The sequence below is a fragment of the Hibiscus syriacus genome, unplaced genomic scaffold (genome assembly GCF_006381635.1).
Source record: "Hibiscus syriacus cultivar Baekdansim isolate YM2019G1 unplaced genomic scaffold, ASM638163v2 tig00112949_pilon, whole genome shotgun sequence".
Classification (NCBI taxonomy): domain Eukaryota; kingdom Viridiplantae; phylum Streptophyta; class Magnoliopsida; order Malvales; family Malvaceae; genus Hibiscus; species Hibiscus syriacus.
The window spans coordinates 3,298-29,496 of record NW_024063423.1 but is presented as its reverse complement, the minus strand read 5'-3'; the positions used below and the strand labels follow the sequence as shown (position 1 = coordinate 29,496).

The 26,199-nt window shown below is 34.3% G+C and overlaps 5 protein-coding genes and 1 long non-coding RNA gene across 7 annotated transcripts; 2 read left to right on the top strand and 4 right to left on the bottom strand.

Moving 5' to 3' along the window:
- Positions 1–1,149: 1,149 nt before the first annotated feature.
- LOC120184768 (expansin-like A1) lies at positions 1,150–2,303 on the top strand. Its single transcript, XM_039189147.1, has 3 exons — positions 1,150–1,286; positions 1,382–1,491; positions 1,579–2,303. Exons 1-3 carry the CDS (start codon positions 1,175–1,177, stop codon positions 2,134–2,136), a joined length of 780 nt encoding a protein of 259 aa, XP_039045078.1. The 5' UTR covers positions 1,150–1,174; the 3' UTR covers positions 2,137–2,303.
- Positions 2,304–3,322: 1,019 nt separating this feature from the next.
- LOC120184769 lies at positions 3,323–10,697 on the bottom strand. The gene is made up of 5 exons (XR_005522068.1): positions 10,539–10,697; positions 10,142–10,144; positions 8,432–8,447; positions 6,786–6,794; positions 3,323–3,333 (listed from the first exon to the last, which is right to left on the bottom strand). It is a non-coding gene; the product is annotated as an uncharacterized LOC120184769 (long non-coding RNA).
- LOC120184767 (NAC domain-containing protein 6-like) lies at positions 9,447–11,048 on the top strand. Its single transcript, XM_039189146.1, has 3 exons — positions 9,447–9,637; positions 9,747–10,015; positions 10,563–11,048. The coding sequence occupies exons 1-3, from the start codon at positions 9,454–9,456 to the stop codon at positions 10,944–10,946; spliced, it is 837 nt and encodes a 278-aa protein (XP_039045077.1). The 5' UTR covers positions 9,447–9,453; the 3' UTR covers positions 10,947–11,048.
- Positions 11,049–13,036: 1,988 nt separating this feature from the next.
- Positions 13,037–16,703, bottom strand: LOC120184783 (protein ALTERED PHOSPHATE STARVATION RESPONSE 1-like). Its single transcript, XM_039189162.1, has 5 exons — positions 15,121–16,703; positions 14,757–14,971; positions 14,097–14,320; positions 13,136–13,905; positions 13,037–13,057 (listed from the first exon to the last, which is right to left on the bottom strand). The coding sequence occupies exons 1-4, from the start codon at positions 16,433–16,435 to the stop codon at positions 13,167–13,169; spliced, it is 2,493 nt and encodes an 830-aa protein (XP_039045093.1). The 5' UTR covers positions 16,436–16,703; the 3' UTR covers positions 13,037–13,057; positions 13,136–13,166.
- Positions 14,359–25,528, bottom strand: LOC120184784 (O-fucosyltransferase 6-like). 2 transcript variants are annotated; one of them, XM_039189164.1, is made up of 11 exons: positions 25,183–25,528; positions 25,021–25,062; positions 24,786–24,876; positions 24,400–24,476; positions 24,213–24,301; positions 23,946–24,129; positions 23,507–23,688; positions 23,215–23,317; positions 22,790–23,121; positions 22,243–22,713; positions 14,359–14,370 (listed from the first exon to the last, which is right to left on the bottom strand). In XM_039189164.1, the coding sequence occupies exons 1-10, from the start codon at positions 25,438–25,440 to the stop codon at positions 22,287–22,289; spliced, it is 1,785 nt and encodes a 594-aa protein (XP_039045095.1). In that variant the 5' UTR covers positions 25,441–25,528; the 3' UTR covers positions 14,359–14,370; positions 22,243–22,286. The 2 variants fall into 2 exon arrangements, with proteins under 2 accessions (XP_039045095.1, XP_039045094.1); XM_039189163.1 differs by lacking the exon at positions 14,359–14,370 and having other exon boundaries at positions 22,011–22,713.
- Positions 18,762–21,290, bottom strand: LOC120184785 (protein HIGH CHLOROPHYLL FLUORESCENCE PHENOTYPE 244, chloroplastic). Its single transcript, XM_039189165.1, has 8 exons — positions 21,082–21,290; positions 20,764–21,002; positions 20,345–20,443; positions 20,053–20,247; positions 19,718–19,810; positions 19,513–19,608; positions 19,153–19,293; positions 18,762–19,034 (listed from the first exon to the last, which is right to left on the bottom strand). Exons 1-8 carry the CDS (start codon positions 21,233–21,235, stop codon positions 18,858–18,860), a joined length of 1,194 nt encoding a protein of 397 aa, XP_039045096.1. The 5' UTR covers positions 21,236–21,290; the 3' UTR covers positions 18,762–18,857.
- Positions 25,529–26,199: the final 671 nt, after the last annotated feature.

Here is a 26,199-nt window from a genome sequence, read left to right as displayed (position 1 = left end):
AAGCTAATACAAACCTGAAAGCAGGAACCACAACCAACTCCATATTTGAAGAGAGGAGAACCACTACCTGCGAGGAATCCATTGCCGAGGCTTAGTGCCAAGGATCCATATCCGCAAGCTCCAGCTGCACATAAAAATCCACAAAACAAGTGTTACTCACCAAATATTTCAGAAAACTATCTATGATCTGGGTATTAATGAAGATTGAATCAGGAAAGCTAATTACATGAAAGTGCCTCGATCGAGGAGACAAAAGTAGCCTTGGATTGATGCACGCATCGATCACAAGCTGTGGCAGAAGAAAGGAGAAGGAACAGTAACCAAACAAAGTAAGCCATTTTTTTGTTGTTGTTTTTGTAGAGTTGAGAATTGTTAAGTGAATATAGCAAAGAGAGATACGGTTTGTGGGTTTATATATACATGAAGATTAGTATGGACAACTGTTAAGCATTTCTGGAAAACCATGGATTGAGAATATGATGGAGTAAACATTAAGATTTCGAGAGAAACAACTTCCGGCTTCGGCAGAATTGGTTGTTATGGTCAAATCCCAGATTCATTACCATAAAACTTTGAACATGTTAGCAACCAGGGACTGTTTTAAAACAAATGACGCTTAGAAGTGCCAAAACTTTCGCTTACATATTCAACAATACTCAGTTTTAAAACGGTTTAAATATGCCACAACCCCATTTATTTTTAAATATTTAAATTTAGTCCCTATAGTTTTGAGTAAAGCATCTGCAAAGGATTCAATTTCGAAAAGGTATAGGGGCACTTTTAAGAGTCATTTGTTTTGATAAAGTCAAATTAATCAAGTTTCTGCATCAAAACTTGGGTCAACGGATTCTGACGTGGGCACACCATTTGTTCTTTTATCGGGCTGACTGAAACTTGATGCAGAAACAGTCCCTGGTTGCTAACAAGTTCAAAGTTTCCATTAAAATTTATGGCATTGAATCATGGGATTTGACCATAACAACCAATACTGCCATAGCCGGGAGTTGTTCCTCCTGAAAATCGAAATCTTCATGTTTACTTCATATTGTCAATCCATGGTTTTCCAGAAATGCTTAACAGTTGTCCATACTAATCTTCATGTATATATAAACCCACAAACCCTATCTTTCTTTAATCACTCAACATTTCTCAATTCCACAAAAACAACAAAAAAATGGCTCACTTTGTTTGGTTTCTGTTCCTTCTCCTTGGTTCTGCCACTGCTTGTGATCGATGCGTGCATCAATCCAAGGCTACTTTTGTCACCTCAGTCGAGGCACTTTCATGTAATTAGCCTTCAGTCTTCGTTAATAATACCCAGATCATAGTTTTCTGAAAATTTTGGTGGGTAACACTTGTTTTGTGGATTTGATATGTGCAGCTGGAGCTTGCGGATATGGATCCTTGGCACTAAGCCTTGGCAATGGATTCCTCGCAGGTAGTGGTTCTCCTCTCTTCAAAAACGGAGCTGGTTGTGGTGCCTGCTTTCAGGTTTGTATTAGTTTTGATTTTCATTGGTTCTTAATTATTATAGTGGAAATCAGAGTTTTGAATGTTTTTAACATGTTTCTTTTGCAGATAAGATGTAACAATCCAAACCTGTGCAGCGGTAAAGGAACTAAGGTGACACTAACTGACCGCAACTACGATAACCGAACCGACTTTGTTCTTAGCAGCAAAGCTTTCATGGCCATGGCGAGCAAGGGAAAGGCTCAAGACATTCTGAAAGCTGGGATTGTGGACGTGGAATACAAAAGGATACCTTGTGAATACAAAAACCAGAACTTAGCCGTTAGGGTTGAAGAATCAAGCCAGAAACCATATTACCTGCAACTTAAACTGCTGTACCAAGGCGGCCAGACAGAGGTTGTGGCCATTGATGTAGCTCGGGTCGGGTCTTCTTCGAGCTGGAACTCCATGAATAGGAACTATGGGGCAGTTTGGGATACAAACAGATTCCCAAATGGTGCGTTGCAATTCAGATTCAAGGTCATTTCTGGGTATGGAAGCAGGTGGATTTTGGCAAAGTATGTGCTTCCAGCTGACTGGAAAACTGGAGTTGTTTATGATACCGGAGTTCAAATCACTGACATTGCACAGGAAAATTGCTCTCCTTGTGATTATGGGACTTGGTAATGACAAGATAAACAAAAGGAGAAAGAAAATATTTACGTTCCTATGCATGGTTTGAATAATATCTAAATAATTGCAAGCATTTCGCTATGGGTATGCTATAAATATTTGTTTTCATGATTTGTAACAGATTTTCAATAAAAAAATATGAATAAAATAATCCAAATGTTTAATTCATTTATTTATGTGTCGGGATAATCTCAGATTTTATGGTAATAGTTTATGCTACATGTGCTAGACATTAATTTTTCTATTGGATATTTTTTTCGTTTTAAAAATATAAGGATTAAAACGCACTATACATTATAGTACAGGGACCTATAAAAGAATTTTACCATTTCAGATAGAGGCATGTTAGAGAAACTATATCGTAGAATTACCTCTTTAATTCTTTATGGGTATAAACTGGTTTAAACAAGGAGCTTACCCTTTATATAGAGCAAAGAAAATATAATAAATTAAAATTAACAAAATTTACGACTAATTACCACAATAATACTTACTTGTAAGTACCATGGATCTTGCTCCTTTATAGTTTAGAAAAGGCTTAAAGAGTAATTTTGTTCTTATAGTAAGTAAAATTTAATAATATTGTTCATCATTTTTAATTTCATTAATTTAATTTTTAAATTGTTTGAGTTAAATTAATGTATTTTGATTAATAAAAACCATTTTGATCGTTGTAATGTTGGTGTAATAGTTTATAATGTTAATATAACAATTTACGATATTGGTGTGATAGTCATCAATGGTGACATGACGATTCATGTGAAGATAACGTGATAGAAAAATTTAATTAATATTTTTAATAAATTCAAGAGCATATTGAAAAACATGGACCGGCACAACTACATGATGAATAATCACATCAATATTATAACTGGTAAATTACGTATTTAGTACATAAAGTATCAATTTTGATCCGTTTTAATACATAAACCTTCATTTTTTTCAAAATCATACCTAAAGTTTACTTTTTTGTTTCATTTTAATAACTCGTTGTTAAAAACTTCACGCGTTAAGTACCTAAACTATCAGTTTTGATCCGTTTTAGTACCTAATTTTTTATTTTTTACAAAACTTAAATATGATTTAGGCACTAAACGTGTTTTGGTACCTAGACTTTCATTTTTTTTCAAAACTTAACGGCGATGTATTAAAATGAAACAAAAACTAAACTTTAGACGTGATTTTAAAAAACTGAAAGTTTAAATATTAAAACAGATCAAAATTGATAGTTAAGTACTAAATTCATAGCTTATCCTATTATAACAATCAACGTATATATTTTTCCAATCAACATACTTTTTACTAATAAAAAGAATAAAATTGATACAATTTATAAATTTTAAGAGATAAAATATCATGTGACACAATCTAAAGTCGTGATGTGTCATAGAAAAACAAGAAAACATAAAATTTCTTTGTATTTACACCGAATGGAAAATTATATAATGGCCAATTTCCAAGGTTCAAAATCAAGGGTCATTGTTCACCAAGTCCTTAATGCAAAGACCGACCAAGTTAATTCCATAATTATGGCCCGCCCTTATATTCAGTCCACCAGTCTACGTAGAAATATGCATCGTAATTATGGTTCGATACATATGAATATGACATTGGTTCGTATAATTATAAATAGCCCTATTAATCTTTCTTTATTTAGTTTTTCCCACACGTATTCTATTATTAATCTAATAATTTTAACTCAAGTCAAACTCAAAATAAATTTTTAATAATTCGGTTCGGTTCGATATATACAACCAACCATAATTATTATTAAAATAACATTTTTAAAAAATATATAATTTATTAAAAGCATCTATATGAAATGAAATGTATTGTTTAATCACGACTTAGGTGGAAAAGGGAAACCGTGTTTTCTGTGCTAATCAGTAGAATTTTTTTTCCAGGAAAAGTTGTATTACATGTGAGATTCCATCTTTCCCAGTGCTAGCAGCCAAATTCTGGGAAATTGCACTAAAATAAATTAAATTCGTGAAAATATAACATTTATAGTTGGATTTTAAAAAACCAATTGGATAAATCACACATTTAAGTTTAATCAACAATGATATAATCCAAACAGAATACAAAATTTGAAAGTAAATTAATGTTAAAAAATAACCACGACCAACAAAATCTAGGTTTGATAACAAGATTTAAGGAATTAGAATTTTGAGACTTGAAGTTGATTTTCATAATATTAAATATTTTTAATTTTATATTTATTTTGATCGATCGTGTGTGGGTTTTAGTGAAATATACTTTGAGTATCAGTTCGGTTATGTTAATATTATGGTTAGGTCATTTAAGCAAGTTCAGGGGTTCGAATCATAGTATTTGCAAATGGAGCAAACTGGGTTGGGAGTAGGGATGGCAACGGGCCGGGTTCGGGCCGTGTATTGGTCCTCCCGTCCCCATCCCCGTTTAAAAAACTCGTACATATCCCCACTTAAAAAACCGCAGGGATTTAAACGGGGATCCCCATCGGGTAATCGGTGAAAACCGCGGGGAAACGGGTATCTCCGTTTAGCATAAACGGTTATTTAAACGGGTATTGGGCCGGGTATATATATATTTAAATTAAATATATAAATATTATGTATATATTTTAATTTAAATTAAATTTATTAATATTATATATATATATAATAATTATTTTTAATATTTATCGGGCCAGGTATCGGGCCGGGTAATCGGGGCGGGGATTATCAAACCCGTCCCCATCCCCGTTTAGCATAAACAGTTTTTCTTCGTCCCCGTTTAATTTGGCTTTCGGTTTTCCCCGATCGGGTTGGATTTTTTAAGGAAAAATTCAGGGTTGGGTCGTGTCGGGGTTTTTTAAATGTGATGTTCGGGTCGGATCGGGTTCAGGTTTAGGGTGAAAAAAACCCGACCCGACCCAAAAATATATATAATTTTACCTTATATATTTAGGAATAATTACAATAATACCCCTCTATATATTATTTTTTTCAATTAAGTCATTATTTTTATTGAATAAAAATAATTTTTATTATTATTTAGGGTCGGGTTGGGTCGGGTTTTTAAGTTATATATCGGGTCGGGTGAAAACTTGTTTTGGTCGGGTCTGGTCGGGTCTCTAGTGGAGGACTCATTGTTCTCGGGGTTGGGTGGACCAAAAACCCGACCCATGACCATCCCTAGTTGGGAGGTCGCCTTCGCTTCTGTAATACCCTATATGAATTAGTCGGTCAATAAATCGGATACCAGTGATTAATTAAAACAAAATATTATGTTTGGTTGGAATTTTAATTTTTTCCCAATGTTTTAATACTTGGGGTAACAATACATAATATTTAGTAGATAATTTTTAATTATTTATATGATTTAATTCGAAAGATATTGGACGAAAAAGAAGAAGAGAATATGATTACGACATGCTCCAAAATAGTAAAGAAATTTGTAACAAAGTAGTGGTATATTTGAGACAATTTATGCTAAGAACGCGGAGTTGTTCTTTTCATTTTTAATTGACAACTTGGAAAAAAAGCCAAATATGAAAGTCTTTGTTTGTTTAGCATTTAATTGCATAGAGTTTATATAAAATAAATTCTTAGATTTAAAATATTTTATATTAATCTTTAAATTACAGTCATATTAAATATTTTTAATGGTTATAAGAACTAAACTTATGGGGTTTTTTTCTTTAAATATTTTATTTTTGATGATTTGAAAGTTGAACCTGTGACCTTCTAAAAATTATCTATATTTAAAGTTTTTAATTTTTTTAGAAGTTCATATGTTTAATTTTGAGGTTATTATAAGGTAAAATTTGTTTAGAATTTTTTTTAACTAATTGACAATATACATGCACCTTACCAGGGACAGAGCTCTCTTAGGGCCCAAGGGGCCCCCGACCTCTGTTAAAATTTATATGTTTAATATAATTTTGGTTTAATAGGATTTTGGTTCATGTAAAAATAAATATTTAAATTTAGAAAATATAAAAATTTATTCAATAAATCAAATAAGGGTCGAACTAAATAATGATAAGAATGTGTTCTCAAGTTTTTGGTCTAATTACAATTTAAGTCATTGTAAGTTTAAATATTAGACAAATTAGAAGTTGTCTTTTGAGTTTTGAGTTTTTTTTTAATTTAGGGTGAATACAAGATAATATATGTACAAAAACTTTCAACTATTTGACAATGAACGCGCATACACCTACATACGTGCTCAAACTCGGGACCTCAAGGATAACAATAATCCCTTAATCACTAGGTCGCTTGGTTCATGCTGAATTTCGAGTTTAAATATCAATAAGTCATTATATTTCTCTTAAATAGTCTAATATTTCGGCCTCTGCCAATATTTAATTTTAGCTCCGTATTTGCACCCAACAAACATAATTACTCGAATCTATAACTTTTTAAAAAAATAATATTAATATTCTCTTATATCATTAATATACTTGATAAGTTTAATTGATTAATTGTGACACTGATTTGTTTATTAGTTTCGGACAACCATCTTTAAGAATTAATCCAATTTTAATAATGAGTGGAGTCGTCAAGTCAACAGTTCAGTAATCAGTAATCAGTAATGCTTCCAGTAACATGTTCACGCACTTGTTATCTGATTCCGTATGATATAAATATATCAATCTGAAATTACGGCTTGACCACTTCAAATTTCTATCGACATATTAATTCATTAGCAACGTTAAAATTTTGAAACTTTTAAATATTTTTGGATAAATTACACAAATGATCCCCACATGAATAGACTTGGAGGAGAGCGGGTGGGGCGGTCGTTCACCTAAAATTTCAAATTTCTATATATTTTATATATTTTTTTATTGAAATTATGTGTTTGTCCCTTAAAATTTTATAAGTTCTCTCATACTTAAAATATTATAAGTTCGCCCCTTAACATAAATCTTACGTCTATTCCTAGTCCCTCAATTATAAGACGTTGTTTTGTCAAGTCTCTGACTAATAAAATTTATAAAATGATCCCCAATTGTAGGGCGTTGATTTGTTGAGTCATAAGAGTATTAAAAGTTACAAAATAGTCATTCGACTATTCATATGTTCTAAACTCATCCTTTCCATTAAAAATTGATGAACTTTTGAGTTGGATGTTAACCTATTGATTGGGATATTATAAAATTTGATTTTAGAATCGTTTGAGGTGTATATTATGGATCGAGTCTAAGTATATATTATATCATCGAGCAAGTGCTTAAAAATAATGACAGTTTCAAATATACATCTTTAAAATATAATTTTATCATATCCTAAACAATATGTTAACAGTCATCTCAAACGACCATCAATTTTTTAACAGAAAATGACCAGTTTGGAACATATGAATAGTTGGATGACCGTAATGTAACTTTTAATACTCATGAGACTCAACAAATCAACTCCTTATAGTCAGAGGACCATTTATAAATTTCAATAGCAGGAGCACTTAACAAAACATTACCCTATAGTCAAGGGACTACTTATGTACTTTGCCCAAGATTTTTATATTCAAATTTGATCATTAAATATAGACATGCACAAAGTCGGATAAAAAACCGATCCGGATCGGATAAAAATAGATCCGGTTTTTTCACCTAGCAAAAAAACTGGATTTTAAAAAACCCGGTTTGGAGGGTCGGATGGTGTAACCGGTGTAACAGGTTTCGGTTTGAAAAAAAACCGGTTTTTTAAAAAAACCGGATATAAAAAAACCGGTGGTGATCTCAAATATATTTGTTTCGAGTGTGTTCGATCACTCTCACGACTTCAAGGTTTCTCCCGACGGAAGATTCAACCGTGTTAGGGTCGGTATTTGTAGCAATGATGAACAAAAAATTACAAAAATAAGATTTGTGAGATTTTTGGTGTTGTGTAATAAGATTTGAAAAAGTTGTAATCAATCAAATACATCTCCAACCTATTTATACATGTTTAGGGTGGTAAAATGGTGATTTTTTTTATAAACAACGGTAAAAAAAGGTCAAAAAAATCCCCACAACGGCTATATTAACGCCTAGTTTTTAAAATCTTAGATCGGATTTTTTTCCAAATAAAAACTGGTTTTTTATCCAGTAAAAAAACTGATTGTCCAATTTTTCTCAAACCGATTATACTATTAGGTTTTTAAATATCCGATCCGGTTAAAAAAACCGATTTTTCTCAAATCCAATTTCAAATATTTTTTTACGTAAAATCGGTGATTCGGATTTTTTTATGCATCTCTAATTAAATATCATGTGTGTTCGAGTTCAGCTATGAGATAATAGTAACCTATGAGACCAATTCAAACAAAGCTAAATCACAGAAGTTTGAAAAAGACTAGATGACCCATATACAATCTCTCGGCTCAGTTGTCCAAAGATCAAATTATATGGCACAAGATTTTCTCGGAAAACATTGTTTGCTAGCAACCCATTCATCTGGAATTTCCCAGCAAAAGCCAGCTATAAAGGAGAGTCAAGCAAAGAAAACAACTCAAGAACCATTCCTCGTCCACGTCCACGTCCACGTCCACCCTTCTCACTGGTGACTTTATTGTGATATAAGCGCGTGGGTTCCATCATTCAAGAACAACGACTTCACAGTATCGGTTCCCTCATTTCTTGCAGATGCTTCTGGTTCTAAGTTTTATTGGGTGAAATTATGTAAAAGGTACATGTATTATTCTATTGATATAATGATAAATTAGCCCTCAATGTTTTCTTAAATGATCATTTTGGTTCTTATTCTCTTTTTTTGTGCATTTTAACCCATAATGTTTCAATTTTTTTATCAAAATAATAAATGTTGGATGGAAACCGTTAATTGACTAACGATCAACGTATGTTATTGATGTGACATTTTGACATATGCTTAATTAATGATATGTCACATACATTTTACTCAATATGATAGCATGACATGTGTCATATATATCATCAATTAAGTACACGTGGAAATGTGGTTGTTAGTCAACTAACAAATTCTATTGAACATAGACTATTTAATCAAAAATTGAAATGTTAAAGGCTAAAATACTTGTAAAAATAAAAAGAATAAGCATCAAAGTAACTGTTTAGACAAACATTAGAGGCTAATTTTATCATTATGCCTATAGATTTTGAAATGTTTAAAAAAATTTAAACAAATAGTGGAAGGATCTTTCATGGAATTTGACCAACTGTTTTGCTGATGACTTGGTAAACGCTTTCTGTTTATCTCTGTGCGAAACATTTATAAATAAGCAAATGGTTATCCACCAACCATTGTGTCCTTTGCATGCAGCAAACATTTCTCGTATTTTCTGTCTTATATTCTGTAGGATCACTAGGTGATTACAACCACCATGAGCAGCCAATCCAGTATGGATGATAACACCTCAAAGATCGAACTTCCAGGCTTCCGATTCCATCCGACAGAGGAAGAACTCCTCGAATTTTACCTCAGAAACATGATTTACGACAACAAGTTCCATTACGATGTAATCGGATTCCTCAACATCTACCGCCATGATCCCTGGGACTTGCCTGGTAAGTGTATGCATATGCATATGCATATACATATACTTATGTATTTGTTTCGTTGTTCGACGGAGATAGGCAAAACGATTACATTGTTGTTTCTGTGTTTTGTCCGTAGGGTTGTCGAATATTGGAGAGAGGGAATGGTATTTCTTCGTGCCGCGAGATAGGAAGCATGGAAGTGGTGGGAGGCCTAACCGGACTACCGAGAACGGGTTCTGGAAAGCCACTGGCTCCGACCGGAAAATCGTGAGTTTGTCGGAGCCAAAGCGCGTCATCGGCCTGAGAAAGACTCTTGTTTTCTATAAAGGGAGAGCTCCACGAGGAAGCAAGACCGATTGGGTGATGAACGAGTATCGTCTCCCAGACGGTTGCTCTTTGCCAAAGGTATACTAAACTTCAAAATTCCATAGACTATAGGGACTTGAGGCATAATTATACCTACAAAACACATTGCCAAACTAAAAAGACTTTTGACTTCAATATTTTTCTTAAACTAAATTCATCCCAAACTTTCTTAATGTGCACGGAGAAGTTTGAAATTTTTTATTTTGGTGTCAAAATTTGAAAAATCAAAATATCTAAAATAATTATATAAACATAATTAATATTAACATTTAATAAGTCAATGTAAATTTTCTAAACAAAAATGTTAATTTTCAATCAATATTCAAGAAATTTAATATTACAAATATAATTAATCTTAATTAAGGAGACAAGAAAAGAAAAATTGTCACTACATTAAGGAGAATTGTTTTTTTAAAAAAAAGACTAATTACTTATCATACACAAATTCTAAAAAGAGTACAAAAGAATAAGAAAATTTTAGTATTAAAGTGAAGGGACCATTTAAAACTTATATAAATTATTGTACCTATAAAGTAAATTTTTACAATTTATAAATTAAAACCCTTTTTTTTGTTTGAATATGCAGAATGTAGTTTTGTGCAAAGTATACAGGAAGGCAACTTCCTTGAAAGTTCTGGAACAGAGAGCAGCAATGGAGGAAGAGTTGAAATCAATGAAGAACAGCAACACATCTCCATCATCATCATCAATGGAAACAATCTCTTTTTGCAGTCCAAAGGAGGCTTTGGTGCCATCAATTGCACCCCAAATGTTCTTCAAGAAAGAAATGGAAGAAGAGAAAACAGCAGAGAAGAAACTATCTCTGCAATTTCCATTGGGCAGTGAGAAATTACCAGAGCTTCAAATGCCCAAAATGCTCAGTGACTGGACACAGGATCAGTTCTGGGCTCAGTTCAACAGTCCTTGGTTTCAGAATCTAACAACTTACGCCAACATCTTGAATTTCTAGTCCAACTGAAAAAGGCTTAATTAATTTAGACCCCCTCGAGGTTGTGTAAATATGGCTTTAAGTCCCTGATATTATGTGTATCTGCCTAATATTTAGTAAGTCATTACCTCCATTTCCTTAGGTATTATTGGATTACCGGCGTTTTGGACTAAAATGCTCTTAATTTTTTTTTTCTTTCAAAAATATCCTTCTTCTTCTGTCATTGAATAATAAAAATTCTACGAAGGTTAAATTACAAATTTATCCTTAAACTATTTTAGATTTATAAAAAAAATCTATAATTAAAATTTTATATGAAGTTCAGGGGTTAAAATAAAATTTTACCCTTTCATTAAACCTTTTTATATTTTTAATTTTGTAAAAAAATTATATAAATTTTATGAATTTAAATTTTTTAAAGAAAATATATAAATATTTTCAAACTTGTTAAAAAAAACAAATATATAATAAAGATAATTTGGTCAAATATACATTCTAATAATCTTTTATTCCTTTAACCAAACACGGTAATCTTACATTCCTGTTGAGCCAACCAAACACAAAATACAACATTCTCAGTAATCTTATTCCCTGGTAATCTTACATTCCTACTAATAATCTTACATTCCGTGAACCAAACGCACCCTAAGAGTAAAGAGGATGAGTGTATTTACAGCTTCAAGCTTTGGGAAGCATTTGCTGGTTTTGTTCATCAAAATTTATTTTTTTGCAGAAATGTTTACATCTGACTAATCTGTCTGATGTAACTTTTGGTGTTTAATGGAAAATTGCAAATTTGATGCTAAGCAAAAAAGCATCTTTACTTTGCTAATCACAAAGAGTGGGCAACGTTTATCGAGGGGACTTGTTAAATTTTATAAATATTAATTAATATTTTAAAAAATAATTATTGGAGCCCAAGGCTCCCCTTGGCCCCCATGATGTTCCGCCCACGTGTTTATCATGTGTAGAGATGTACATAAGGATGTTCCGATCCAATCCAATCTAATCTATACCCGTCCCTAAATATACCTTACCCAACAAAGTGCCAAATCTATAACAAAATTTCTTGAAGTGTCATATTGTTAGTTAAGATATAGTTGAGGTATCGAATTATAGAAAAAAATTCTTGAAGTACCACATTATTGAGTAAGATACAATTAAGTGGCCAAATCACTATTTAATCCTTTTCTTCAGATTTTATATTATTACTTTATTTCTCCTGTAATTGCATTCGATTCTAAATATGTCCTATTGTTATTTTAAATCTAACGGCCAATTTAATCGATCAGAGTTTAGAATCAAATTGATTAAATTTAAAATGATATATTTTTCAGACTACAGTTGGGGAGGGGGGAGGGGGAAGAAGATAAAAGAGCAAGAAGATGGTGGAGAGAAGGAGACGAAGATGGAGGTGGTTGGAGCCATCACCGAGCAGAGCAGCTTTGAAAGTGATAACGGCAGTGTAAACTAAAAGAGAAGTTAAAAGAATTTAAGATAATTTATCTAATTTAGAGATTAAATTACAAGTTTATTATTTTTTTTAACATTCCACCTCATCAAATTAATATTATTTTCTGGCATTTAAAAAGACAAACTTTAGGCTTGGGAGATAAAGATTCCATCATGTACGGTACATGCAGTGAGGTCTTTCAATCTGCTGGGTAATCTTCTTTTTCTGCATTAATCATGGCAGTAACAGTGGTTTTCAACAATGAATCTCTGCAATAAATCAAGTTAGGGACAATAATTTCAAAGTATAATCACATCAGACCATCATAACTCCACGTGATTCAACTGTCCTAATCAGGATGTTAAACTTGCAAGGATAAAAAAAAGATTGACCACCTCGGCTGCCTTAATGTGCACAAGTAACCGCCAAACCCCCGTTTCGTTCAATGGAAAGGAGGCAAATGATGGCAACAAATCGATAGAACGCGATGAGTTCGGTTTGAGTGAAACTTTCGACACCATGATCGGTTCTTACTTCTTGCCTGGAATGTATCCAGCTTCGACGGTTGTCGGTTGGAAGACACTTGCAATCCACAACACCGGGAAACTTGCCCCTCCTGATTTCTTCACTTACGAATAATATTGGCAACATTAACAACGCCAAGTTGTGCATTACAGGACCAGACTAACACACCATCGAGCTACATCTCGCGCAGGGGTAACGGACTGCATAAACAAGATCATTGATCCAAAGGGATGATGTCTTAGTTCATCTCATTTTGTATCTCCCTACGAAACTCTCTCGTGCTCTTGAGCGATTCTTTCTTTAACACGTTGTAAAAGCTCGTCGTAGGCTTTGGACGACTCCGAACAGAACCTCTCCATTGCCTCGAAAATGCGTTGCAAGCTCCCATGCAAATTACCGTTACTCGTGTCACTCTGATACACATGTCCAGCTACCAAGAGACCATTGCCATCTCCGGAGACCAGAACAATTTGCTTATCCAATGCTTGAATCTCTTTCTGTAACCTTTGATCCTCTCTATCCAAATTCCTAGCCCTCCTGTCTAAATCCTTATTGACCATCATTCTCCGATGCATTTCGGACTTATCTTGTTCCCAAAGCTGGAGTAGACTCATGGCAAAAATCCGCATCGAGTTAACCACCTCCCTTTCAGATATTCTATCCATTGCCTGTGACCATTGATTACATATTACAAATATGGGGGGTGCACCAACCCGACTAGGTGAGAAGGGAGCGATTCCGTCATCAGTGACTTCAGGTTCATAGTAAAGACATTTCAGAAGCCAATTATTCAAAGCCCTGACATAACCCTTCTGGGCACCGATCCAGCGAGAGAATCTTAGTGTCCAACTAATAAGTTCGTGCTCGAGCTGCAACGTTGCAGTAAGATGGTCATCGCCAAGCTTTTTGCCTGACCCAATAGAACCTAACGTTTTGGCTTCTCTAATCACCTGATACTGATTACGATGGCATTCAAGCATACATTTCCACATTCTGCTTAACCTAGATCAAAGAATTACGAGGGAAAAAACATGAGAAAATTGTGAAAGCAATGGTCATATATAAGGTTATCACTCGATTGAACATTATTACAAGCTAAAAGCAAAATACCGAGACTAAAGAGCGACGTAAGGAGATAAAGCAGAATGAGATAGGAAAATGCAACTAGTCGAAAAAACAGGAGAAAAAAATACCCTTCAATCAGTTCATTGAGCAGCGGCCATAGTTCTTCGTCCCTGATCTTATTGATTGTCACAGATATCTTGTCAACAACTTGAATTGCAATTCTTAACTTTGTGGATAGGCTCCTGATTATATTCCGGGTTGAATCAACTTTATTAGCTTCAGCACCCTTTTCATCCAGTCGTTTCAACTTGCGGCATTTCCGGTCATATTCTACCCGCATCTTCTCCTCAGCCTGCATTTTTGTAAGAAACTCTTAGTTAAAGAACATCAAAAAAGTTACTACTGAAAGAAAAAGGCTCAAGTGCTCCTAATCCAGAACATAACTAAGCCATCGTAATAACCCTGGAAAATCAGCTCGAAATAGGGTGCAGAAACAATAGTATTCCACTATAATGCCATGAAAAAGCATAAAATGCAACAAGCTGAAGCCCTTCAAAGGTGAAAGAATATCTCCGATCAGTAACGTCCACAGAAACGGCTCCTTAATGACGTATAAATCAAATTCAATTAAAACATTGAGGGCAGAGGTAATAGACAATCAAACAACACAATATACTGAAATGAAAAGGAACTGAATGCAACACATGAATTAAGTAGACCAAACAGCATTTTGAGGTAACCAAGAAATTCTGAAGTGCAGATAGGTAAAAAAGACAAATAGAATATACCTTTATTTCATTGTAGAGTTTCTTTTCCCAAAGATACAACTTCTGCAAAGTAGAGGAAAGGTTTTTGGGTTTCCTGGACAATTCTTCACCGAAGTCTAGTAAAGCTGGATTGGTGTTGTCTATTGAAGATGAAGCCTCGGCAGTTTCAGAAGTAGATGGCTGAGATGATGATACAACTGATAAAGAAGGAGTAACCACATGCAACATCTTAGAACCTGTTTCATAAAAGATACCGAAATCCGAAGTTAAGCATTTAAACTATTACCATTACAGGAAAAAATAACAATCTAATCAATCTGCAAATCAGAAACCTATATATATAGTGAAAATCCACACTTTCCTATTCACAGGTGAAAACAATTACCATGTTTGCGCTGATAGTGAAGTGTTCCCACCTCAAGCAACTTGCCGATTTCACTCCCTGAATCGGAAGCTCTCACGAACTGAACCTGTATCTCTCGAGCCAATTCGAAAGCATTCCTCGGAGCGGCTTGTGGCCTGTTGCCATGCTCATCAGCCTTCTCATCAACCACAACTTTCTTATCCACCACATGAACCTCATATTCCACCCCATCATTCTCCATGCCATCGCTCGGCCTCGCCTGCTGATGTGAAGCCTCTGCTTCACTACTAGCAACTTTGCCATCCATATCTTCGACCGGAGGCATCGAATGGGCGCCGCCATCGACAAATTTCTGATCTCCATGCACTTCTTTAACTACCTCATGTTGATAATCCTCATCTTCCAAATCAGGGATCCCTTCCTCTTCTCTCACCTCCCTCGAGTCCCTACTCGGCGTATAAGGAGGATGGTAGTTTTCATAACTCTGGAAAGGGTTCAAAAAATCCCAAGCTAAAGCTCTGGGAGGTGAAGGCGGAGGCGGCGGCGGTTTCGAGGATGACCCTGCCGCCGCTCCCACCGACGGTTGCATTAAAGACTCGTAACCAGGAGCCGGATAACTAGAATAATGACTGAAACCACCGTAATTTGGGTAACCCGGATTAAGGAAGGAACTAGAACTAGAACTAGAACTAGAAGTTGGATTATCATTACTTACATACGAATAAGGATAATAAGAAGAAGATGATGAAGATTCACCCATATAAACAATCTCTGGATTCATAGGCCTTTGTGCATAAACAATAGACGGCGTTGATTGTTTCTTCATAAAATTCATATGCGTAAACCCACCTGGAAAAGACCCAGTTTCAAAAGCTGCATAATTGGGATAATTCTGATGCATATACTCTATCTGACCACCGCCGCTGCCGTGCAAAGGAGAAGAGTGGTCTGAATGGTGCAAAGACCCGCCCGAATCATCATCATCCGAATCCGAATGGAACCGAATATGAGATCCGGAATTGAAATGGGAATGACGGTGAGAAACAGCGCCTTTTTTGGGTGAACTCGAACCAACTTCAATCGGATCCACCGCTTTACTCTTAAGTTGATTATGAGACGGCGGAGAAGGAGGCGGCGACGCCTCTAAAGAAGTACCAAAATCATGCTCGATGAAATTATGCAAAGACTGACCAAATAACTTCAATGAAGCGGTGTAAGCAACGTGAGCTTCAGCTAAAGCAAATCGTTGTTGAATCGCTTCGTCTAAAAAAGTACATCTTTCCCGACAAAGAGAAACAGCAGGGAGATCATCTAGCTTTGAGCTAGAACATCCCATGACTTTCCCCCACCAAAAAAAGGAAAATGACTCAACAAGGATTAGTGTCTTATTTAGATGCAGGAAACAGACAACATGGTAATAGTGATTGTTTCTCAGGAAAATTTCAGTGTTTGAGAAAGAAAAAGAGGGAATCTTTGACAGCGAGGAGTGCGTCCTCTGGGTTGTAACAGAAACAGAAAGTAAGAAAGAAGACAAGGAAAAAAAAAGATGGCAACAACACTTCTCGAAACAGTGGTTTGTGCTGCGTCAGTGTGTCGATTGCAGGGGAGCGTGATTAGATCAAATCAAAAACAAATCTCTCTTCTTTTTATATTAATAGAACGTAATTTGTTATTATTAAAAAATTATATTAATTGTTTTATTGAATGGGCCATATTGAATGAGATGTTGAATATTTTAAATAAAGACGGTAATTTGAAATTTGTTATTATAAATAAAAAGTTATATTAAAAGAATTCTTTAAAGGTATGTTTGGTTTACGTAATGTAAGATTATCAGTAGAAATAAAACATTAACGGGGAATATGATTACTGAGAATGTTGTATTTTGTGTTTGGTTGGTTTAGCAGCAATGTAAGATTACAGTGTTTGGTTAAAGAAATAAAAGATTAAAGGAATAAAAGATTAATAGAATGTATATTTTATCAAATTATCCTTATTATATATTTGTTTTTTAACAAGTTGAATTCTACTATAATATTACTATAATTAATTTATATATTTTCTTTAAAAAATTTAAATTCATAAAATTTATATATATATTTTTTACAAAATTAAAAAGATAAATAGGTTTAATGAAATGGTAAAATTTTATTTTTAACTCTTGAACTTCATATAAAATTTTAATTATAGGCCTATTTTTGTAAATCTAGAATAGTATAAGGATAAATTTATAATTTAACATTAGTAGAATTTTTATTATTCAACGACAGAAAAAGAATATTTTTTTAAAAAAATTGTAAGGGCTTTTTAGTCCAAAACGCCGGTAATCTAACAATACCTAAGGGAATGAGGTAATCACATTCCCGATAATATACCCTAAAAAATTCATTGTTGAAAATAAAATATTACCGAAAAATAAGATTACTGACCAACCAAACAAGAGAATGAAAATTTCATTCTCCATTAATTCTATATGTCGTGAACCAAACACGCCTAAAGGATAAACTACATAAATGGTTATATAGTGTTGAATTACCGAATCTAAAGAGAATCAATAGAATGGAGTACACCAAGTAGCAAGTGAGGTCAAAGCAAAGCATGTGAATAAATAGTAATACCCAAATCCCCTCACCTCACGTTTTAGGTCTGGTCGGACCGGAACTCGGTTCTTTAATTCGATCGAATAAAAACGACTCAAAATTAAACACACCATATTCAATATCTAGTTTTTACAAGTAAAATTTATCAAGCTGAATAATCAACTCATTAAGTGGTATCAGTAATTAAAGAAAAAATTATTCTTCCTAAAAATCTTAGATTTGAATATTTATATCTGTATGATATTTATACATTGTCGATAATCAATAAAAATTCTGAACATATACTAATTTATAAACACCACATTCTATTATAAAAAGACGGTGTTAACATCATCACGAGATATTATTTAAAAAATTTAATGTTTTTCCATTGCCACTTTAATTAGGGTTAATATTTTATTTTATTTTATTTTATTTTATAATAAACTATGACTACCTTATTTACATGAATGGCAAGTGCACGGAAAAGAAGGAAATCAATTGAAATACGTAAAAGGGAAGAAAGGGGTTGTATTGAGATTAGAGCATCAAAACATTAAATACAAACTATGCTATAATAACGGTAATTAGGTGGCTATATATCTTTGTATAATGTAAAAGATAGGTGTAACGTTTCGATCAAGACCCCTAGAGGGGAAAAAAGCACAAATGACCCTACACTTTAGATTTATTTTTAATGTAATAATATTTATATTTGGAAATATTCAATTTGATACCTAAAATTCATTTAGTTTATCAATTCAATAGCTATCCTAACATAATAGGGTGACATGGCATCAAATGATGATACCACGTGTCAGTTCATTTTTCTTTAATTTTACAACTCTTGAGAACCAAGACGTGGCAACGTGATATGATACCACATGTCAACAAAAAGTAAATAGGACTAAGAAGAAAATTACATGTGACACCACACAACAATATCATGTGTCCATGATATCTTTGTATAGTATCACAAGTTAATAAAATTACACATAAAATTAATGCGTGACAACACAACAATGTCATGCAACATTTTTATGTGATGTCATTTGTTAATAAAAAATAAATATTTTAATGATGCTAAAGGTAAGACCATAAGCAAATGTTTTACCCCCACACTGTATCTTTGCCTATATAACATAAGGTACACGGTACTTACATGTAGGTTTTTTGCTTTCAAAATATAATGTCGGTTTGCTTAGATTGAGCTTTGATGTCTTTCAGTTTCTTCAAAATGTTGGTGAAGTAATCCTGCAGATACTTTTCCAGTGTAACTATATCCTTCGGGTCGACACCGAGAAGATTGTACGTCTCGGTCATCGGTGCCGAGAAAACCGTGTCACTCGTAAGAACCTGCCAATGTGCACGGCATTAGTATCCTTGATAAGGATATAGAGAATGATGTTGACAAGTATAACCGTCCAACACCGGGATAATGCCGAGTAGACAAGAGAAATAACCACTTATTTACCTCGGAAAATGCCAATCGATCAGCAACATCATTCGTCCACTCGAAGAACCGAGTCAGCTGCCGTGTGAATCTTAAGATGGTAACCGGAACTGTTGTAACGTTAGCATCTTGCCCTGCGAGCCTCTCGCATAATGCTATCACCTTAAATTCAAGAAAATTTAACACAGAATAAATCAGTGGCTCTTTTTTTTCCTCTAGAGTTCCATATTAGCACTTAGGAATGGCAATATGTTAACATGATAAGTCAAGATCCCAAGGACATTGATGATATGAAAGCTAAAACATTGCACAATCTTCAAGATTAATCACCAGAAATCGTCACTGATTCCGAACGAGCAGCGACAATACAAACTTACGTACCTCTTGGGTTGTCCAAGCGCGAGGACCAGCAAATGTGAGAAGCTTGCCATTAACTTTCTCGTTGCGCAAAGCTATAAACGTCAATCGAGCAATATCCTAAAATCAAAAGAAAACTAGATTAAATACCGAAATCCCACGATTGATAACAACAATCATGCCATATATACACGAAACAAATCCGAAAAACAATTTAAGCATGTGCAACCTGTGTGTCCATGTAGGCAATTCTAGTCGGAGCATCTGTCCCCCATACGGACTTCTCTTCCAGTATAGGTACTGCATATTGGCCGATAAGCCCCTGACAAATTGGAAACAACCATTTACAACACAGCTTAAATACGAAAAACAAACGAGGTTCGAACTTCAAACACATGCATTAATTCAATCATACTGGTTCTTCCAAGAAATCATGTTTGTATTCATGTTCACTTTAAAGCATGTAACATTTTCGAGTATGACTTTAGAAACATATATATATATATACACACACACACAAAAACACATAACATCGGCAAAGATCGAGTTTTAGATGACATTTACTTGCATGAAACCGCATAGCCGGATCGTGATGTGGGGTAAGCCGGAGTCCTGAAGGAATTTTTCAGTGCAATACTTGATCTCCATTAGTGGAACTTCGGGATGCTTATCACAATTGTGAATGGAAAAGAACACATATTTCTGAATCCCCATTGCTTTTGCACATTGTATAAGAGCAACTTTTCCTTCCCAATCTACCTAAACACAACACATGAGAATTAGATGACCTTAGGTTTGAGCAACAACAAAAGAAAAAAAAAACACAGCAAGATTAACCATAATTATTCAACGATACCGTTTTGATAGGCTCTTCCGGACGGCCTGTGGCACAATCGATAACCGTATGGACACCAACCAATGTTGCAGGAATTGTCTCTGGTTTACTAAGGTCTGCCTGCTCAAAAATATACAATAAAGGGCAAATCTTAAAAAGGGTACAAGCAATAAATTTGGGTAAATTAAATTATAAATTTTTGAAGAGCATTAGTCAACTGACATGTGAATTTACTATACGTTATAATTTTCTAATAACAACATAAAATTTTCACACCATTACATGAACAGAAACTAATAATGTCGTCAATTTGGAGCTCCTAATAAAGTTATAGATTATAAAATGGAGATACTAAGTTATGAGAAACTGAACTACAGAGATTAAATTTATAATTTCAACATGGTAGAGGAATTAAAATCATAATTAGACCAAGATCTTACGTTGACAACGGTGGCGCCCCAGTCGCGGAGGAAGTCGGCAGGAGCGGGTCTCGGCCGAACAAGGCACCTTACGTCGTACCCTTCGTCGAGCGCGCGTCTAACGATTTGTCTCCCGAGAGTTCCGGTGGAGCCAACGACTAGTATGCTGGTCGGCCTGACGGGAGTCCCCGGAGCCAAATTCACAGCCTGGGCATTTCCACTGGCACTGCAAGTCACCATTTGTTGCACATGCGATTTCTCTGCCGGAGACAAAAAGAAGAAGAATCAAGATGAAATAGCGTTTGATTTGAAGCAAAATGAAGAATACGAGGTGCTTACTGGTGGCTAGAGAGGTGGAGGAGGAGGGGATTAGTAGAGCATCCGGCGTTAGATTCCGCCGCCATGAAAGCGCAGTGGTGGTTGCAGTTCTGGAGTTGTGGTGGGTGCGGAATGTTCCACGTGTCGCCAGCTGAGTGGGGAGTCTCAACGCCATTGCTGTCTTTTGCCTTGCTAGGGGTGTGTATGTGTATTGATTTTGCTCGGCTCCTTTTTCTCTGCCGAGAGAGAGAAGGAAAACTAAGGATGCGATGCGAATATTGCCACGTTGTTTCATTTCAAGTGGATTACCATTTATCATTTATGCCACGTATACTTTCACTTGCCGTTCTCTCACATTACGACTTGCAACGGTGTCGTTTCCTGCTAAACGAATAGATTGATTTACTTGAATATTAATGCATTATTTTAATTTTTAAATATATTTATAACATACAATAAATATATAAAACATATTATTTTAAAGAATTTATTGAGAAATTAGCAGTAAATGAAAATATTATTTTTTTAATTTTGAGTTCAAATTATTATTAGGATATATGCATTTATTGTTATTTGATTAAAAAAAAATTGAATGAATATTATTTCATATAGTTACCTCGTATTAATGAAAAAATATTTTTAATAAAAAATAAGCGACATCATATTTTATTTCTCTGTTATAGTTTTTTTAATTTCATTAAAATTAACTATTTATCTATCGAATTGAACCCTGAATAGTTTATTGTAATCAAAATTAAAGATAAAATAATATAAAAATATTATATCTTTAAATATATATATATATATAGACAAACACAAGATACTATTGAATTATATAAACACAAGATACTAATTTAACCTCATTTCCTTTTTGCTCTATACTCTTCACATCTGCCTCTTTAAGAAAAGAAAAGAAAGGATAACAACTACACTATTCCATCAATGATCAATCATCAATTGCCTTGCGGCAGAAATCGTCCAACACGATTATAATGTATAAAAAAGAAAAACAGGAACCTTCTTCTACCTCTCACATTCCAACATCTACAGAAACCGGACTGCCCCGGCCTTGCCGTTTTTATCTACAGAGACGGTGAAAATCGTTGTCCATGGCAGCAACCTCCATTCCTTATGTATATGATCGTAAAAAAGAATGCCAAATAATTTGAGGGGTGAAAAGACATATAATTCATTACCGACTCTTCCAACCTGCTTCAGTTTCGGTTCTAGTCTGAAAATAACTCTTCAAGTTCAGGTTGCTCTTGTTTGTTCGACACATTGCTGTCCGTATCGGGCGGTTCTTTAGTGTTGTCTAAATATTCGACCTCGGTCCAATCCGGATCATACTCAGTGGTCTCTTGTTCATCGGTTGCTTCAGCAGCATCCCTGATATTGTACTCGATTTCATGGAGATCGTCGAGGGTTTGTTTTTTAAATGTTTCGGTTCCCTCGGCCTCACATATACAGCTATGCGGGTTTTCATGGAACTCACCTCTGCCGGGTTTCACTTCTTTCGGCTCTCCCATGAACCCGGTCTGAAAAGCTCGAACCTGAGAGGCGAACTCGTCCCACGTCATGTTGTTTCGGGCCAAGAACAATTTGTACAGCTTCTTAGCGTTAGGTCGAATTGTTGGTTTGTGGCCGAAGTATTTTCTGTTGATAGATAGAACATATTTAGAAACACAGGTAGCAAACAAGTGTGTTATGTGATTCATGTAAAGTTGCCTACCTCCGACCGGCTAACATTCTAGCCATGTTTCCGTTATTGTTCGAGACGAAAACATCGCTTTTATCGCAGACGATGTAATCAAGTGCAGCCATGCGACCGGAAAACTTTGAAAATGGTGCTAACTCCTTCTCACTGGCTATAGTCTCTTTTGAATGATAATTTGGAAAGAGTGCTTTGAGCGGGGCTAACGTTTCTTCACCTCCATAAACTTCACCCGACGCCACATATATGTGAACATCGCTTCCGAAACCCAATGCTCTGAGCAGTAGACCGATTTCCTCCGGTGTTAGCGGACATCTCCCTTGCCTTCTCATCTTTGCAGGGTTGCTCGACTGCAGTTTTCATGTCGAAATAAACATGTTCAAATACTTTCAGAAGCTATTAAGGTTTAACTATGTGTATTTTAACAGTTCTCATGGCCTTACATGTAAAGTTTTCCACCTCCTCCGGATTGCTCCAAGTTCCTTCCTTTCCTTTTCTCCTCCACCATAATCGCATCCGGTGAATGCGAGCATATCAGGTTCGAACCTACGGAAAATGACATAACGACCTGCATTAATGAAGTCCATTTTTTTACAGTAAATATGTTGGGACCAACTGATTATACATTGAATATACAGTCATTGCAGTAGCCAAATTTCATCCATTATTGGCAACCAAAAGAGATGGCAATATCTAAAGACGAAGAATAACAATTAATAACAGAGTGCCCTTTACCTCAAGTGCAATGCAATGAAATGCTTGGTTTTCTTTTTCATCCTTTCAACCAAGAGTCTGCCCATGTGAAGAATGGGATCTGTGAATGTTAGAGCATGGTAGTTCACCCTACATCTAAGCTTCTGTAGATCTGTTTCCAACCTATTTGAAAGCCTGTAATCAAACTTTCTAAGCTCAACAGCCTGCAACAGGAAAAAGGATGGGGAAACTGTCAGTTTCCAAATGTTGTGCTTGTTTAATGGGAAAAAAGAATTTCAAGGGAGACTATTATAGTTCAACATTTTTATTTTTATTTTTATTAATATAGTTCAACATTTGAAAAGATGGGTTAGGATCATCTTTCTTGATAAAGGAGGAGGTTTGATATATAATGCTCACAAAAACCAGACCATATATTCTAAGCATATATAGTACATAAACAAAATTTAGAGTCACTTACATTCTTTTTAATCAGAACAGGTAGAACACGACTCAGATAACATTTCTCATTGCACTTCCTTGGAAGACTCATTCGACGTGGTACCCAAGGTTTACCTCCCACCAGCGGTAGCTCTTTGACGATTCGAACATCTCGAGAGAGAGATGAAATGAACCGGTCAACATTGAATATTTCAGCAAAACCACTGCATCAAATAACCCATCACATATGAACACAGAATACAGAAAATGCCCCTGGTTTTAGTCAAACATGAATATCACAGCAGACCTTTTATCTTTCCAGTAAGAACGCTGATCAAGCTTGGGAATTACCAGTGTTGCATTTAAAATATATGCTGCTACAACAGAATCCACAATCTGTCGCCAAAAAAATCAACAATGGCTAGCAATTCCAATAGGCAATAAGGATATAAGCAAAACAGAAGCTATATAAGGTCTTTTTCAGAAAAACTTACCCCTGTTCTCTGTTGATTTAACCCTCCACTGGCGGAGATCAACAAGTAACGATTGGGATGTGTTTTCACATCAGCAGCTGAAACATAGAACAGTACGAGAATAATAAGAAGAAGAATAGCTTTGAAATGAGACGAAAGAATCCTAATACTTCACCAACGTACAACCATCAACAATAGAACAAACTAATTATATTAAATGAAGAAACGCCTAAAACATTTCTTCTTTTCCAGAGAACAGATTTCAACAACAGAGCTGGTATTCAATTTAAAGCCAATTCCAAATAGGTATGAAATTAATAATTTCATATCAAATCCAACAAGTTTTTTTTTTAAAATTAAATAGAAACAGTAATAAAAATGAGGATTCAAAAACTGGAATACTTTACTTCGAAACATATTAGAGGCGTTACTGCATCCATAGTAGAACTTTGATAGACTAGAACTCCATAAATCACGATCTAAATTTCCTCCACTTGCCTAAACAGCATCAAAATTTATTAATCAAAACCGAATTTAAGATCCAAACAAGTCATCAAACTCAAATACAAATAAATGACATTAAGATTAAAGCACTTAAACTAAAATGTAGAAAAGAAGTAAAAGAAAAAAGGAAAATCGTACCGGAACCTGAAACACCGCTTTAAAATTGGATTCTTTCCTCACCTAAACAAAACAACAAGCACAAATTTTATTTTTTTAAAAATAAAGAAAACAAAATAATATTAATTTTATTTCTCGAAGTTGGAGAAAAAACGCATAGACGGCGAGAATGTGATGACGTACCAAAGAGTGCAAAGGAAGGAAAGGAAGGAAAGGATTAACGGCGTCGGGAGGAGGGGCGAAAACGGATATGACGAAGAACAAGAGGACGAGACAACCGGAGGTGAAGGAGAAGATACGTTGCCGGTTCCGCCATAGAATCCGGTTCAGGCCGATACAAAAGTCGTTAGAACCGTGAAGATGGATGTTGTTGTTACGTTCTCTCCTCGTTCTCTTCATTTTGAGAGAGAAAATAAGCTGTTTCAGATTCGTCAGCATCATAACGTTTTCATGTAATGTTCTTTTCTTCAAAAAAATCACCTTTTACATATATATATTTTACTATTTTTTTCCAAATAAAAAAAATAAGTAACTATTTTATCTGTTTCTCTTTTGCATTTGGTTGCAGACGCTAATGGCGCGTAAACCTGATATTATATATATATATATATATATAAACGAATTTTTACTAAATTATTAAGACAAACATCTTCGTTAACAGAAATCTGATATGTTCATCCGAACATCGAAATAAAAAAACCGTATCAATTTTTGAAATTTAAATAACTAAATTTCGATAAAAATTAAAATAATAAAGAATAAATTTAAATATTTAACAAGGTAATTAAAATATTTTTATAAATTTTTTAGAGGTAAAACTTAAAATTATATGTATATAAATGTGTTAATTACGCATTCAACCATTAAGTATACATTTTTTATTATTTATTAAAAAATATGTACAAATATGAAATAATAAAAATATTTATATAGAAATATTAATTATCATTTATAAAAATAAATTTTAAGATATTTTTTAACTAGATTAATAGAAGTCGTTTCTTATAAGGTAGTAAATAGTAATATCATTATTTATTTATTTTTACTTTTATTAAGTTGATATATTTAAAGTTATGCCAGACTCCCAAATAGGAGAAAACTCTAAATATTAGTATTTCATAATATTTTAAATAGGATAGAAATGAGGTGGGATTGACAACGTGTTAAAATTTTGGGTAAAACATACTATTAATCTTATAA